At 44.5% G+C, this 16,860-nt stretch overlaps 1 protein-coding gene across 1 annotated transcript in view; it reads right to left on the reverse strand.

Annotated features, from left to right (window-relative positions):
• HECW2 (HECT, C2 and WW domain containing E3 ubiquitin protein ligase 2) overlaps window positions 1-16,860 on the reverse strand; it is a 189,295-nt gene that overhangs the window by 135,955 nt on the left and 36,480 nt on the right. The window contains exon 2 of the mRNA XM_060273161.1: window positions 6,664-6,994. Within this exon, the coding sequence (XP_060129144.1) occupies window positions 6,664-6,955 (292 nt within the window). The 5' untranslated portion in view covers window positions 6,956-6,994. The remainder of the gene's footprint in view (window positions 1-6,663; window positions 6,995-16,860) is intronic.

Raw genomic sequence — 16,860 nt, forward strand, 5'->3', positions numbered from 1 at the left:
GGTTTGTGAATGTTCTTTGGACCCAAACGTCTGACAGGGGGTTCCGAGGCTTCCGATTGGCTGCAGGAGCTTCCTGCAGCTTCCTGCAGCCAATGGGAAGCCGCGCTTTGGTTTCCAAACGTTTTGGAAGTCAAACGGACTTCCAGAATGGATTCCGTTCGACTTCCAAGGTACGACTGTACTTGTACCAATAGAATTTCAGCAAGGAAAATGTTGAAACCTGTCCCAACTGCCACAAACCATCAAAACCATAAATGCAAGAACTTCCATAAACGGTTTTATACATCCATGTACTATCCTCCTCAGGGTTTGTGTTTTACAATCAGGAGGAGCCTCTCTAAATGATAGGTTTAGACCAGCCATGTATACAATGCCAGAAAAGTTACTAACCTGCTAAGATCACTCTGCCCATCTTCCAAAAGCATGTCCACTTTCCTAGATGGAATTTCATGCAATTGTCACCTGCGTGGAATTCTTTATCACCTGTGGCAACCATTTACATAGCAAGTCTGAGTTAGACTAGAGTGAAATTATGTCTGTCCACAGTAGCCTTCCCCAGGCTGCTGCCCTCAAGTTATCGGACTACAGTTCTCATCAGCCCTAACCATTATGGGCCAGGGATGATGCAAGCTGCAATCCTACAGCACCTGGAGGGGGAAAGATACAACTCCTTATATCCAGCTGGCACCTCAAGTTAATGAAGTTCAGTTCTCCCCGAGATGCCAAAACTGTGCCTGGGCTGAACCACTTCAGACTGCAGGCTGCCACTCTTATGACAGAATGCTCCTCCATACAAAAACATTTGCTACACACACAGGAACTAGCTTATCGCACTAGGCTAGAATCCTATGAGATGGTTAGGTAGGACAGGAATCAACAGCAGTCTAACAATAGTAGTGAGAAGGACTAAGGAAGAAACTCTATGAAGCACAAACGAGCAATTCAACAGCAATCTGTTTGCCGGCACAGGGTTCAGTGGCTTCCACACACTCCATGTACGGAAAGGGCTGAGTTGTGGGGGCCCAGTAGACCATGCCCAGCTGGTTCTGTCATAGGAATGGAGGGATTAAGGAGGCCATCTCAGAATGCTACACCGGCTGACCAAAAAGATATTGGATCCTGTGGTCTGTTTGATATTCCTTCGTATGGAACTGAGACACACGCCAAAAAAGAAAAAGGAAGCTTTTAAGTCTCTTCAGAATAAAGCAAGCAGGAAAGTTTGGGTTTATTAAATCTACGTTGCCACTTCTTTCCACTAAAGAGTCTGACTGAAAAGAAGTGTGGGGAATGTCATTCAGGCACCAGGCCCATTGGCAGACCCACTCTGAGTTATAGTGATGTCTGCCAACGTGACATGAAAGCTGGCAACATCAACCCCACCATCTGGGAATCCCTTGCAGACAACCTTGATACAGTCAGGTTGTGTTTCCACAGCAGTGGCCAGAGGAGGAATGACCACTGGGAGGAGCGCAGAGAGAAGAAGCAACATGGTGCATCTACACCAGCGAAACCAGAAGTCTTCATCTGCCCCAGCTACAATAGAACATGTCTCTTCCGTATCAATCTATATAGGTCACAGCACATGCTGTAACTCTCCAACAGTTTGACTTTATCACCAATGGCACACTCTTCCATCGTCTCTCGAGATAGGCAGATGCCAACATATTTCCTGGACCACCTCGATTTTTCATTTGTGTGGCTATTGATAATGGCCACATAAGGTTTCCCAAAATTAATACTAAAGTCAGCATAAAAGTAAAGGAGATCACACACACACCCAAAAAAGTAAAACCTACAAAACAAATGGGATGAAATACATAGGCTATATCCCATACCTATCAATGTCAAGTTATAAATAGAAATGACTGAGTTTAATCAAAGAAAGGTTAGCACTTCTGGAAGGGCATCTCGCTGCCTCTGCTGGTCCCACTAGTACAGAACATTTGGCTGCTGCCCAGCAATTTTACATTTCTAATTCTGTAGCCCTTTTGCCTGGGCTCAGAATGCTGTTGTGTCTGAATTTTAGAGCTGGGACCAACGGCTGATAAGACATACTGCTGAACCTAGAGTTCTTTCCTGATTGTATTCCACCAAGACAGACAGGACTGACTAATCCATATGGAAACCCGATAAACCTGCGAGAAGCATCAACCTTCAGTAAAATGCCAGTTCATCAACTTCTGGGCTTCTTTTTAAAAATCCCCATCCACAACAGATCTTCAATTAAAAGAAGATTTAACTCAATTACTCAAAAACTCAATTACTAAGACTGTGGTGACTCAATAATTTTCTTCTTAGGATGGACTGTTGTCCAGTAAAGATATATTGCAGGAGACGGAGAAGTGAAACAGTAGTTGGTACCTTAAATGTGAAGCACAGAGGATATCTTCACAATGAAAACAGGGGTGCCCCTGCAGATGTATCCTGGGAGTCTCCCAAAGGAAGTGTGGCAAGTCCAGTACAATACATGAATGTGTCACCAGCATAAATTTAGGTGCACACACAGCAGGTAACTCCACAAGACAGAAGAATATGAGCTCGACCACAGCAAAATTAAGTGAGGCAGACCAATGGTCTAAGGCAGCTTCCTATAGGTGGTGTTCAGCTAAATTTAATTCAGAGCAGATCCACTGAAATTAATGAGCATGACTAAGTTGGGTCCTTTGATTTCAACAGGTCTAATCTGAGTAAAACGTAGTTGAATACCACCCGTTGTTACAAGTCAGAACACATATACTTCCCAAATCAACATTTTTGGCAGTTCCCCTGCTGCCTCCCATGCCATCTTAACACGCTGTTCTGCAGAGGCCCACAACTTTCTGGACCTGATTTTTAAGGGCACCGGGGGGGCCGCAGTTGTGAAAACAAATCAGCAAAAAAATTTCTCCTGACTTCTTTAGTGGTTGCTTCCACTGAATCAAAAGTCCTCCTATGGAATGGCACCAGTTGGATTCCACCCACTATCAATAGTCAATTGAAAACCTTAATACTTAAGCTGCCACTTTCCCACCATAATCAAAACGCAATACATATATTATCTGTTGACTATCACCCCTACAGACCCTCTTGGGTGTTAAGACCAGCAAAGGGTACTTTTGGTGCTTCCGAAGCCCACAGAAGTGTTGGGTCTGGTGGCAAAGGAGAGGGCCTTATCTGCACTCAGTACTGGAACTCCTTCCACACAGATTTGCATCTAGCATCTTCGTTGCACAAATGCTCCTCTTGACCCACACATTTGGCAGTTACAGTATATTGTTTTGTAAGATCCACCTCTTTTGCTGAATCTATACAGCTCTGTTTTGATCGGCACAGTTTTACCTTTTTATATACTAATTATTATACTTGTTTTCATAACTGCATATTGTATTGTATTGTTATAACCTGTCCTGGGGCACTGCAGCGAAGGACAGGTAGGAAGCCTGATAAACAAATAGATAAAATATCAACAGGTTATAGTGCAAAGACAACTGCTAGTGCCTTTTAATGAACAAGCGCCTTTACCCATAAAAGAATCATGAAAATGCTCGTGCTGATTGGATCTGATGAAAAGGGAATAAGCTCGTGTCACTAACATTCATAATATCCCACTGTCACTTTAACCAAGAAGCAACTAATGACAGCAGGAAAATAACCTTTCGAAAGAAGGGAATAAAATCGGTTGTAGTTAACTGAGCAAATGGAAGATTTACAATGGATTTCTCTCTTTCATATCATTTCTCAGAAAGTTAAGCTATTAACTTTCCTGTGGAGAGGAGCAACCAGCTTTTTTGTCTGTTTCTGTCACATCAGAGAATGCTTCTCTTTGATGATGGTGAAGAGTTTGAAGTATATTGTACACAACATCAACCCCCTACCAGTTGAGTTAAATGCCTACAGGAAGATATAGAAGAGAATGGAAGAGACAAATCTGCAACATTACCTTTAAAAATACACTTAAGCATGTAACTAGTTCTAGTAAAACAAAAATAAAAACCCTATGGCAGGTGCCCTTATCCATGCACCAGAAGTCCTTGCACCAGAAGTCCTTCATTTTTGTTAAAGTATATTTTGTCAAACAGTTTGAGGATGATTGATAACTATGTTTATTTTGTGGTAAGGAAGCAATCGATTATCCTTCGCACCACAAGAATTAACTTTTTTTTTTACACAAACTCTGATGAGTCCCACCCCCCCACCCCTTTTTTCTATTTTTGTGAACTAGGAAGTAAACATTTTTCCTTTGTCTAATAGCATCGCTGTCAAACAACTATCCAGTGTTGGAAGGGGAAAAAAATTCACCTGAACTGCTGCATTACCCTGGCATCTCGCCAAAAAACCTCTCTTACGCGTAAGGCAAGCTGCAGGTAATGTGTGTAACTTGCAGAAACAAAGACAAAACAGATCCAAGTGCCTTAGTCTGACTGTAAATCAAGCTCATTCTTCGAAAATCAGAAGACCAGCACATGATGCTGAGAGGTAACAAAGCTATCTTTTCCATCCAAATGCTTCTTATTGCACTTTTCACTACTGGAGTGAAGTTAACTTCATATTCCCTCAGTCCATTAAGACAGCAAAAGTAAAAGCTTTATATATCAATACCCTATAGGGTAAAAAGGTAAAGGACCCCTGGACGGTTAAGTCCAGTTGAAATCGACTATAGGGTGCAGTGCTCATCTCGCTTTTCAGGCAGAGGGAGCCGACGTTTGTCTGCAGGCAGCTTTTTCGGGTCGTGTGGCCAGCAGGACTAAACCACTTCTGTCGCAGCGGGGCTGAAGCCAGAGCGCACGGAAACGCCATTTACCTTCCCGCCACAGTGATACCTATTTATTTACCCGCACTGCTAGGTTGGCAGGCGCTGGGACAGAGCAGCAGGAGTTCACTCCGTCGTGCGGATTCGAACTGCCGACCTTACAATCAGCAAGCCCAAGAGGCTCTGTGATTGAGACCACAGCGCCACCTGTGTCTCTATAGGGCAAATGCACAGGATCACAAGTGTGGGGAAGGAATCACACTTTTTAATAGTATAAGAGTGTGAGCAGTTATATGAGTGAGCATTTCAAATATTCAAAGAAATGAATTCTGCTCAGCAATGTTTGCAACAGCCTTGTAATGTAAGTCAGTAGTATTATCAACCCCACCACACGCATACTGAATATAGAGAGGTTGAGGGTGAAAGGACTGGAGTTGAAGGCCACTTAGCTCACAGCTGAGGTAAGATTCGCATAAGAGACTTTGCAATGCCCAGCCACTACGTTACTGTGCAGTTGGCATGAGATGTGACCCCTTGGGCAAGGGGAATGAGAAGTCCACAGCTTTATTAGAAGGTAAGCATCCTGTAGAGTTTTGGGTGGAATCCCACAAGAACATTCCAGAGAGCCCAACAGCCCCCTTGCAAATACCAGCACAACCAACGCAGCAAGACACTAGTTATATCAGTGGATCAGTTAGCTAAGAAGAGTACAGCATTTTACCAGGTACCATAGATATGTTTCCAACAACATTGTTACGGAAAGGCAAATCTCAAGGAAAGACACTCAGGAAATGCATGACAAATGAACAGTTGTGTATCTATTGTGCTAACCATTTATGCAAAAGCAGCCTCAAAAAATTGCTTCAACTACACACGGCTAACAACCTAACCTGATATTGTATAGTCAACAACCAGGTAAGGTGCACTGTCAAGCAAGTGTTAAATCTTGTTAAATCGTTTTGAGACTTCTTTGTGTAAAGTGACTAACAAATGTAAATATTAATAAATAGGAAGTAGTAGTGATAGTCGTTAAATGTGTAAGTAAAGTGCAACGGTCAGCATGGGTCAAAATGTATTAGCATTAGCCACCGTTCATGAGATGCTGGTTTCTAAAGTTGTTCACGGCATAAACAGAACCTGGGGCATGTTGCTGAAGTGGTTGGGTAGAGCAGAAGTGGAATCTATCCTGTTAGCATCATCCTAAAGGTCAGCTGAACCAGACAATAAAGTACTAGCTGATCCCCATCTTTCCAGTCAAAGGTACTAAGTAGTTACAATGGAACAGCACATGCATTTCCAAGACCAGCTTGCTCCACTCTGGCACTGCAGCTGCATCAGTTTAAGTTACTATGAACTTTAGGGTATAAAAGAGGAGTAGCTCTGTACACCAATTCATATCTTGTATATGTGGACTCAGTATTATTACCTAAGCACTCTATGGTGTAAATACACAAAATAAGTAAACGCTGGTTCTGATACTAAGGGGACATAGCTTATGGACAAGTTTCGTAAACAGCACACTACTGTTAACAAATAACATTGTAAATATATATATATATATGTTCCTGTGATTTTGAAGTTATTTCTATGGCTCCCCGCGCCCTCCCCCGCCCCCCTGAAGCATGCCAAGTTAAAGCTACAAGAAAGCTAAAACTTCATCTTATTTCCACAGAAAGGAGCCAACCCTTTGAACTTCTAAGCTTTATTGCAACCAAGTGTATTTAAGAATAGAAAGAGCTTGAGCACAACGTATTTTCTGCAATCAAGAAGATTGCCTTTCCGTAGATATCAGATCAGGACAAAACCGAAAGCTTTGATAACGAGGAGCATGTTTTTACACGAATCACTGGAAAACTTTGTACTGTGTTATCTTTATCTAACTGTTTCTATTTGTTTACGCCAGCTAACAAATGGAACGAAAGCTCTTTGCTTACCAATGTGATAAAGTCCTATCCAGTCTGTGGGATCCACTTCTTCTTTAATATCCCAGAAAATGATGAGGTTCTGAGACTGCCCTAGGGTGTATTCATACATGCTTGCAGTCAAACTAGAGCGGCTGTCAGATGTCACTAGGTCAGTGTCACTATTAGCACGCTGAAGGTTCATGTTCTCAGGAATGGTGCCCTGAGATGCCAGACTCTGGAGGTTCTCAGGGCTCAGTGTGTATCGCAACTGGGGATTCCTCCGTCGCACAAAAAGCAGATGTTCCCTGGCTGAGCTGGTCATCTTGAGCTTGTTTTCACAGGAGAGGTTTCACATAGAGAGCTGTAAAGAAGAAAACGCAAACGTCAAAATACAAACTCTCTTGTACATCTGCTGAGATCGGAAAATTGATTAGGAGAGGTAAACTGTTTGGTGGTGGTTGTTTTTTAAAAGGCTGTGGAGAGAAGCTTTCACTGTTAATACCCCAAAAAGGCTTTTCACAAAGAAAACACATCTTTTTCAAATAAAGTTCTGCTCACATTTTGGCCTACCTACTTTACCCAAGCTCACCAGGCCAGTTAAATCACTCAAAATTATCCTCTTTATAGGAAACACTATGTTTCCTATAAAGGTCAATTAAAGTCACTAGTGGAGTCTATAGGAATCTTGTAAGCTGGCTTTCAGTCCAGCAGTAAATGCAGCGACCAGTGCAGCAAATGGGCAGGGAAGTGGTTTGAGAAGGTGCATTTCAAAAGAGGAAAAACAGAAGGTCCTAAAACAGCGTGGAAATCCCAGCTTTAACCATGTTCACAAAGTGTTCCGTCACCTATTGAGTTTATACCTTGCAGATTTTTCCTGGGAAGAAGCTACTTTTATCATGCCTTAATTTCCCCCCAAAACAGCTATCGTATACGGTATTCACATGCACATACAAGGATGGTCTCTACGGGCAGCAGAATGAGTTGCCGCAGTACTGAAGGGGCAGAATGGGCTGGTGAAATGAATGACAAACAGCTGGCGCAAAATCTCTCCCCCTGCTGCGTTAATCCCACCTTGCACACAGGAAATTATGTTAGCATTTTGACATCAGTATTGAGACTACAGCTGCTGTATAAGAAAATGCAGTTGTTTAATCCCACAAAATAACTGCTCGGCTTTCCCATAGGCCCTGCCAGTTGAAGGAGTCAAAGCCATATGAAAGATGATATACAGCTATGATATACAGATCAACCACAACCAGTGCTGTTTTTCTAGAAAAAAATGTGCTGGAGCTCACCATTATCTTCTCTCCCTTGTTCTCTTGGAGAATGGCAATGGAGCCCAACTGAGAGGTGCTGAGCTGAGCTTCTGCAAGCTCCGGCTTGGGGGGGGGGGGGGAGCCCTGACTACAACTTACTATTTTGCCCAAACGCAACAAACTCATTTCTACCATAGCCGCAGCCTTGGATTCAAACAGAAATCAAACATTGTGCTCTGCCCCCTCTCTAGCTTGCTCCTTTCCCTCTAATTCACACCACAGCCCCCAAACTCTGCCTCTGTAATTCTAACTACCTCTGAGTTGAGAGAGGGTCTCCACCCATTTGTTGTCTCGCACAGAGCCCTCTTTCCTTTGTTTTCTTAATAGGCCATCACCCCAGGCGACCAACTCATGTGGAAGCTAGCCTGGCTTACAGGTTAACACTTGCTGGATCCAGGGGTTCAGGAAGCTAGTCTGGCTTGATTAGCTTTTAACACTTGCTGGATCCAGGGATCTGAGGGGTCTGGCAACCACAAACTCTTAACAGTATATAAGTCTTTAAATAGAGAAACATGATACAATAAAAGCAAGCAGGGGGAAATTCAACTCCCAACACATTATGTCATATTTTATAATGCAAAATTGTTACACGTTAACTGTAAATACCACCTGTAAATGCCATTTACTAGAAATCAATCTTAAGTTTCCCAGCAAAATCAAATACGGCTCCCTCCTAATAAGATTTACGGGCTGCCTTCTGAATTGTCTGGCAATTCATGAAAGATTGCAGGTACTGTAATCATACTTCCACATCATCTATTTTTTCTACCAAGCCCAAATCTGGCTATGAATGCAGTCTTCCAGCGCGGTGGGCGGGTGGGCGCAGCGGCGGGCGAGCGGGCAGGCACAGCGCGATCTCTCTGGCGCCCTCCCACCCCGTTTCCCAGCGCGGTGGGCGGGTGGGCGCAGCGCGGCTCCCACAGGCGCAGCTGCGCGGCGGATCGGCCGGCCAGCGGGCGCAGCTCGCGGCGCCTTTCTGGCGGGCCGGCGCCATGGTGCCCTGCGCCACCGGGGGTCTACCTAGAGCCGGGCCTGGACAGGCGGTTCTTCTCATGCAAAGCTACCACTGGCTTATTGCTCCAGTGACACAAAGACAGCCTCAAAAACCAACAGCCGACATTCATCTGGATTAGAATAATAAAAAACCACCTCTATGTAAAGCTGCAAATTCATGACAGATAAATGTGTGCACGGGTGGAGGGGAACAAGATCATGCTAACACAGACCAATTCCACCCCATATGGCTGCTGCACATTGATGGAGTCTCTTTCGCAGTGTGTATACACCCACAAATTTCATAGGGTTGCCAGACCTCCAGGTCTGACTTGAAGTCTCCAGGTGTGCCTTGTCCTCCCCAGGTAGTGGGTGTTGCACTTTTTTCTCTGGGGGGCATGAGTGCCTTTAATTAAAGAAAAACAATTAAGATGGCCATGCATGCAACTTATAAGGTTCAGCCCAGCAGGAGCTGGCTGCAAATTACTGCACAGACACGGCAGGGTGTGTGTGTCCTACTTGCCTCTGCTCCCTTCTATCTCCAGGGCCCGCCCCCAGACACCACCAGGGGGGCCCATGACATCACCCCTAGATCTCAAGTTTGGGCCCTAAAATATCAGGGTCTGGGTTCCTCCAGTCCTAACAACCCTAGCTGTACATGACACTTGTATTCTAACAAAAATGCAGGTTATAAAACATGCATATGTGCAACTCGTACATGCAGAATAACCCATAAACACATGGAGGTACAACTCAGCATTCCTTCATGTGTTGAGAATTATCATCTGCACAAAGCTAATAGTGGGTCAGTGGAGTGGTTTTGAGAACCAGCTGCTATCTCTGAAAATTTCTACACACACACACACACACACAGAGAGAGAGAGAGAGAGAGAGAGAGAGAGAGAGAGATTAGATTTAAGAGGGGGAAAGGTCCTGTTTGTTCATTCAGCAGAGAATAGGACCAAGAAGGGGAGATTTCAGGGCAGATTCAAAGTCTCTGTAGACTGCATTTGTCCCATCAGATGGATGTTTGTCATCTCTGGGTTAGGGAGTCAGATTAGGATAAAGGTAAAGGACCCCTGACCATTAGGTCCAGTCACAGGGGTTGCGGCGCTCATCTTGCTTTAGAGGCTGAGGGAGCTGCCGTTTGTCCACAGACAGTTTTTCCGGGTCATGTGGCCAGCAACGTAACACCAAAACCAGAGCAGTGCACGGAAACACCATTTACCTTTCCGCCGGAGCGGTACATATTTATCTACTTGCACCTTTTTTGCGTGCTTTCAAACTGCTAGTTTGGCAGGAGCTGGGACTGAGCAACGGGAGCTCACCCCATCGTGGGGATTCAAACCGCCGACCTTCTGATCAGCAAGCCCAAGAGGCTCAGTGGTTTAGACCACAGCGCCACCCGCGTCCCAGGGCGTCAAATTAGAAAATTGAAATTCAAATCCCCAATCAGTCATGAAGCTCACCGCATAACCACAGGGCTGTCACTGCTTCTCAGTCTAACAGACCTCACAGGGCTATTGAGAGGGGGGAAATGGTTGGGATGGGGAGTTGAATATATATGCCATCTTGAGTAATGTGGTAGTTAAGGTAGGATATAAATGTAATATCTGCAAAGTCATTTATTTACTTGCTGAATTGCCCTAAGAAAAGCTTTGGCTCATCTCATCTCTCTGCTGCTTCTCAGATCCACTAATCCAAGATAGTTGCAACGAAGAATATAGATCACGAGCATACTGAAAGCTCAGTATAAATTATTTAATGGCAGAAATGTTTCCCACGTGAAAAGTGCTGCTTCATTTTGCCTTTGGAAGACCAGTGTAATATTATAGGTAAAACTCAGCATTGTGAAGAGGAAAAGTATTTCCCTTGAGTTCATACATTGCCCTCTTTGTTTTACTACCGTGTTTCCCCTTTTTTAAGACACCGTCTTATAACTTTTTTATCTCAAAAAAACACAGGGTGTCTTATTTTTGGTGGGGTGTCTTATTTTTTTATTACCAGTATGGTTTTTATTATGGTATGTTTTATTATTGAGGAACCAGACACTCCAGTTGACCAAGTATTTTGAGCACATCTGTCTGTATGATTTCTCAGTTGTCTTTAGGTAGACAATTGAGTTTTGTGCTGGATCCTGTGCAATGATCAGCCCAGCAAACCATTCTAAAGTGAAGCCAGTTGCAGAGTTTCCAAAACTTCTCATGGCAAAGAAATGAAGCAGAATTTAGGAGATAATTTTGTACTCATGTATAAAAACACAGTATCAGTTACCATACTTCAAAATGGATGTCACAAGCATCTATCTTGTACTTGGGACTAGGAACGGAAATAAAATTATCTCATAAATGGTGGTCCTGGGGATTAATCAAGAAGAAAAAGGAGGAAAAATGGTAACCCTACTTGTACCTTGCAAAAATACAACTCAAAACATATTGTTAGATTACATTGCAACAGCAGGATTGCCAACTTATTTTTACTGGCTCTGCTCATGTGAGTGTAAGAGCAACCTGCTGTGCAAAAAATAAACTTCCTTTAACTAGTCCCCATTTTCAAGCCCTTTGCTGCTTAGTGCAAAGCAGAAGAGGGCAAAGCAAAGCAGCAAGCAGGTGCAATTGACGCTGCTCTGCCCGACTTCATTCTGCATCCCTCCACGCTGCCCACGATTCTTCTGCCCTGGGGTCAACTCACAAACCCCCAGCTTCTCTTCTGCCTGGAGAGAGGGCTTCATCCAGGAGTCTTTTCCAACGCTCCAAACTGCAGCCGCCAATTCCGGGCGGGGGGAGGCAGGCAGACTTCCTTGGCAGGGCCAGGCGGAGGCTGCTGGCTCAGGCGTTCCGCCCGGACTGACAGGGGGCTCCAAGTGCTCGGCGCTGTGGAGCACTTGGCGCGCTCCACGCTGCATCCGCCAGTTCTGGGCGGTGGGGAGGCAGGCCTCCTTGGCCGGGCCAGGTGGAGGCCGCTGGCTTAGGTACTCCACCCGGCCCGGCAGGGCGCTCGGCGCGCTCAGCGCTGCAGCCACCAATTCCTGGACACAAATGCCAGAGGGAAACAGAGCTTCCCTGTTCCTCCGCGCTGCTGCTGCTGTGGCCGCTGTCTCCTCCTCCCGCTTCGGCAGCCTTCGCTGCGGCTTCCCGCTTTGGCGCACACTGGCCTCGCCAGCAGCCACGCACGCGCGCACGCTGCCGTCCCTCCACGCGTTTTCCCGGGCTCAGCCTCGGCAATGGAATTCCCCCCTCTTCGCCCAGCGAACTGCCGGAGCAGCAGCAGCTGTTCCCGTTAACGGGCTGCTCCAAGCTGCTGTCCCCCATTCCAGCCGCAAGCAACAAGCCTCTCTCTCTTTCTTCCTGCCGCTCGTGCCCTTGGTGCTCCGTGCGGCACTGCTGCACACTTTATCGGCGCTGCAGCCACCGCCGCCGCTTCCAGGTGCCGACCCGACCCGGCAGGCTTCCTCCTCCTGTCGCGGCCGGCGTGCTAGGTCCCGCTAGGTGGCTGGGGCGCGCGGAAGTATGGCTTATTTTCGGGGTATGTCTAATAGTTCTCAAATGCTTAAAAGCCCTGCCATGGCTTACTTTATGACTACGTATTAAAAAGGGGGAAACACGGTATTTGCATTAGTGCCACTGAATCATTTCTTCCTTATGTAGGCGAAAGTTTGTCAGTTGCCTGCAATGAAGCTGATGGGAGTTGTAGTCCAAAACATCTTTGGCAAAGCTTATTAGAGGCATAGGCCTGATGGACAGAGGTGGCATGGAATAATACACCAGCACATTTTGGTTGGTGTATATTATTTCTAGTTACAATATATGCCAATCACAATATATTAAATATGAATCAGGTCAAGGAAATGGGAGGGGAATAAGTAGGTTTCAGTTGCCATTTGTTCTTCCCATTTTCTTAGAAAGCGAAAGGAACTGTTCTCAAAGGAGGCCTGGTTTACTCCAGTAGGATTTCGCCAAGAAGCAGGGGATCAGAAATACAGTACTAGTTTATATTACAATGGAGTGGGAGAGGGTTCCACGAAAACTCTCAAGATAAACGGATGCCTTAAGTCTTTGGCAATGGCTATGTTGCATGTGTTGAAGTAAACTCCTACATACAATGCAAAGAGTTGGCTGAAACCAATCTCATTGTCCAAGAGGGCAGTGAACAATGTAGATCTTGATTTCAGGAAAGCGTTTGACCCTGTGCCAGACAAAGTATTTCCACAGAACTAGAGATGAGTGGAGCCAAACATGCCAGTATTAATAGGTGGGCAAACTACTATGAAAGGACACATGGGGAATGTGAATTGCAAAGTCATTTCGACACCAGGTTCAGATGTATTTATTTGCCCAGGCATTTTAAGTTTTGTAAGTCTTACCAAATGAGCTCCATTGTTTTTAGCTGCCTTACTTGTTTGTTTTTATTGCTAGTATTTAACAAATTCATAGACAGTTTCATAGCATGAAGTCATCAAAGAGGAGTACAAGATGTTTAATTTTTGCACCGTGCTGTTGATTTCATCACCCAGTTCGTTTTTACTTTGTTTTATGTTCTGCACCCCATCTATCTGCATAAATGAAGGGTGGGTTCTAAATATTTTTAAATAAATAAATTCTATTCCAAAAGGAGCCAGCTTTGGTCTAGCCCTGTTCAACATGGAAAATTAGCCTAACTGCAAGAGAGAGAGAGATTGCTTCTTTGCATTTTTTTCCATTCACACTTAAAATGTCTCACTGCCAGTCTGCCCCCACAGTAGAAGAAAATGCTTCTTTCCTGGGGAAGGGAACATGTGCCAATGCAACTGTATGTTAATTATACATCATATTAGTAGGCAGCAAGAACTAAAAGAGTTCAAATCAATCCCACTAGACATTTACCACCAGATATAGCAATACCTGATGAGCTTTGGAATTTTCTTTTTGTCAAACAAACTACCTGTGAAGCTGTTTTTGCGGCACTCTGTAACTGCCAAGAGACACTGGGTGGTTTGTATATAAGATGTAGAGCAATTCATAAATATCTAAGCAAGTATACAAGTAAAATGATTTTTGTCATACCTAGAAACCTTGTAACTCTTCTCCGATTTGGACAGACCCATTTCCACTTGCATGCATCCACATTCACCCATAAACACATCAGCTTCTCTCTGGCTTGGTGCAACCCCTGCCTCACAGCAACCAAGCACCTGTCTTCCTTCCTCAGGAGCACTGATGCTAGCCTGCCATCTGCAGGCTTCTAAAACCCCACAAGTCACCTGCTACTGACCACTGCTGTAGGTCATTACTATTTATGTCTTATAATCCAAAAAATTGCTGATTTTCTCAATGTGAACCTGATGTACCCCATGCAAAGCAAGGATTTGAATTCTACCCACAGAAACACAGTGCATCACGGCGAATTATTTTTAGGCTGGAATCCTGTGCCCAGTTATCTGGGAGCAAGTACCATTGAGCTCAGCTGGACTTTTGAGTAAACCTGTATAGGACTGCACCGCTAAATTATTTTTAAGAATAGAGAAAGCATAGCAGAAAAGTGCTGGGAATACAACCTCCTTAGGGTATAAAGTGTTCACGCAGAAGTATTAAAATCTTTAATTATGTCAAAGGAACATGCAATTTTCCAACAGAAGAAGACGAATTAGTATGAAACCCGATGGTGCAGTTAATATATTGCATATTATATTGTTTCACTCATGTGAAATAGTAGAAAAGTAAATCTCCTGAATACCTTTACGAGAAGCAAAGGAAAAGAAAGAGAAATTCTGGGGAGTATATTTCTTCAAGGAAATGTTTTAAATGAAAAGTAAATGATTGTTCTGGAAAATGACAGATGTTTTGAGACTACAATTCCCATCATCCCTGACCATTGGCCCTGCTAGCTAGGGATCATGGGAGTTGTAGGCCAAAAACATCTGGAGGGCCAAGGTTGAGGAAACCTGGCCTAGACCTTCCCAGCACGGACTTTAGAGCTAAGGAGCAAGAATAGATGTTGTTGAGATAAAACGTAAGAGGAGCTTTTCATTATACTTCCCCAGAGGAACTGAAGTGAACATTTCTCTCTTCTTCTTTAATCAGAAGAGGTCTGAATGAATGGAAACAGAAATCTTTACTGGAAGTGTTGGTCTCTTTCTTCTTCTACAAGTTTGTCTAAGTGGCAGTGAAAAAGCTTTAAAACTTTGGTTTCCAAGCAAATGCCTCTCTAGGTGGCCTTGCCCTTGACATGGTCAATAAGTTTGGCAGCCAAAGTTACGCTTCATGTTATCTAAACTACGGGTAGTGAACATGGTGCCCTCTAGACTTTTATAGACTACAGTTCTCATAATACCTTATCACTGGCTATGCCAGGTGGGGCTGGTGGGAGTTGTAGTCCACAACATTTGGATGGTACCGCTTTGGCTATCCCTAAGGTAAGCAAGAATCATGAGTTAAATTGACTCCATGGGTTACTGGTTTGAAAAACTGTACAATTGGAGCAGATCTTTGGTGCATATGTCAATGGCCAAACTCAACAGAATAAGCAAGAGGGTCTTTATAAGGCTGGCTCGTCACATTTTGAAGTCAATCAAGCAATACACATTACCTTCTACACAGCATAAACACCCTAATCCTAGCAAGACCATGAAATCCAGAGTCTAAAATTAGCCACCATTGCTTTACATAAAATGACATGCATGTTAAACTTGCCTGCAGCTGTCATGCATGTTATTCACAACTAGCAGCTTCTTCAGCCACTAAAACATGCAGCCTGGGTTCAATGAGTTATTTAGCTGCTGGTCAATTTAGTCTTGCTTATTATTGGTGATTAACCCAACTCATGAATATGGCAAAATAATATTACAAAACGTGGCAGCAGTGGGTGCGGCTACAGCAAGCTTAGTTTATACTGCACAGTGCTATAATTACACCATTTTTAAAATACAAAAAATAGGGTTGGTGCTAACAGCCAGGATTGTTAAAATTAGAAGAAAGATCTACAGAGAATCAGCGATGGCCATCTCTTAGAGAACTCATAAGGCTGAGGCCACATTTGGAACTGAGCTGGCTTTCATTCATCACTTACAAAAAGCAAAACTTGTCCATGTGTCATTTAAAAGCAGGTGCAAAACAACATTAGCAAGACTGCAAAACTGACCTGTCTTGCACTAATGATGCATTTTCTTTCCTGGCAAACCTAAGGTCTGGGAATGCAAGATAAAAGTGGAGACAGAATCACAAAAGCAGATTTCAGAATTTAGAAATCAGTGACTCAGCCAAGGGTACTTCTAGGCAGTTGCACAAAACTCTCACACATTTAGGTAGATGCTGGTATATGTCCTTTGCACATTAGGAGTGCACCTTTATAAACCTCTGCAAAGAAAGTGGCCACATTGCAAAGAAAAAAAACCACACACAAGTTGAAGCAGAGGTCAGCAACCTAAGGCCCATGGGCCGGAAGCGGCCCATGAGGGTCGCTTAACTGGCCCATGAGCCGCCCCCGAACTGAGCCACCCGCTCGGCGAGTCCCCATGTGCTGCGCTAAACCAGCACAGTGCAGCGCGGGGACTCTCTTCCGCGGCTCCGGAAATCGCTTCTGCGCATGCCCAGATGCCGAAAATCGCGTCTGCACATGTCCATGGCACTGGAAATCGTTTCTGCACATGCCCAGATGCTGAAAATCGCTTCTGTGCAGGCACGATTTCCAGCGTCTGGGCATGCAAAGAAGCGATTTCCAGCTCCGCGGACATGCACAGACGCAATTTCCAGTGTCGCGCTGCGCCGGCCTGGCCCACGGAGGATCTCCGCAGGAGTGATCCGGCCCATGCCCAGTAAGCCTTGCCAAACCCTGCTCTTGAGCAAGAAATCCACCACAAACACACACACACCTAAAAAAAAACTTTATTCAGTGATAGAAAACTACAATGGGAACAGCAGGACAACACTAGATAGTGGCATCG

Source organism: Zootoca vivipara, chromosome 1 (assembly GCF_963506605.1).
Source record: "Zootoca vivipara chromosome 1, rZooViv1.1, whole genome shotgun sequence".
NCBI lineage: Eukaryota > Metazoa > Chordata > Lepidosauria > Squamata > Lacertidae > Zootoca > Zootoca vivipara.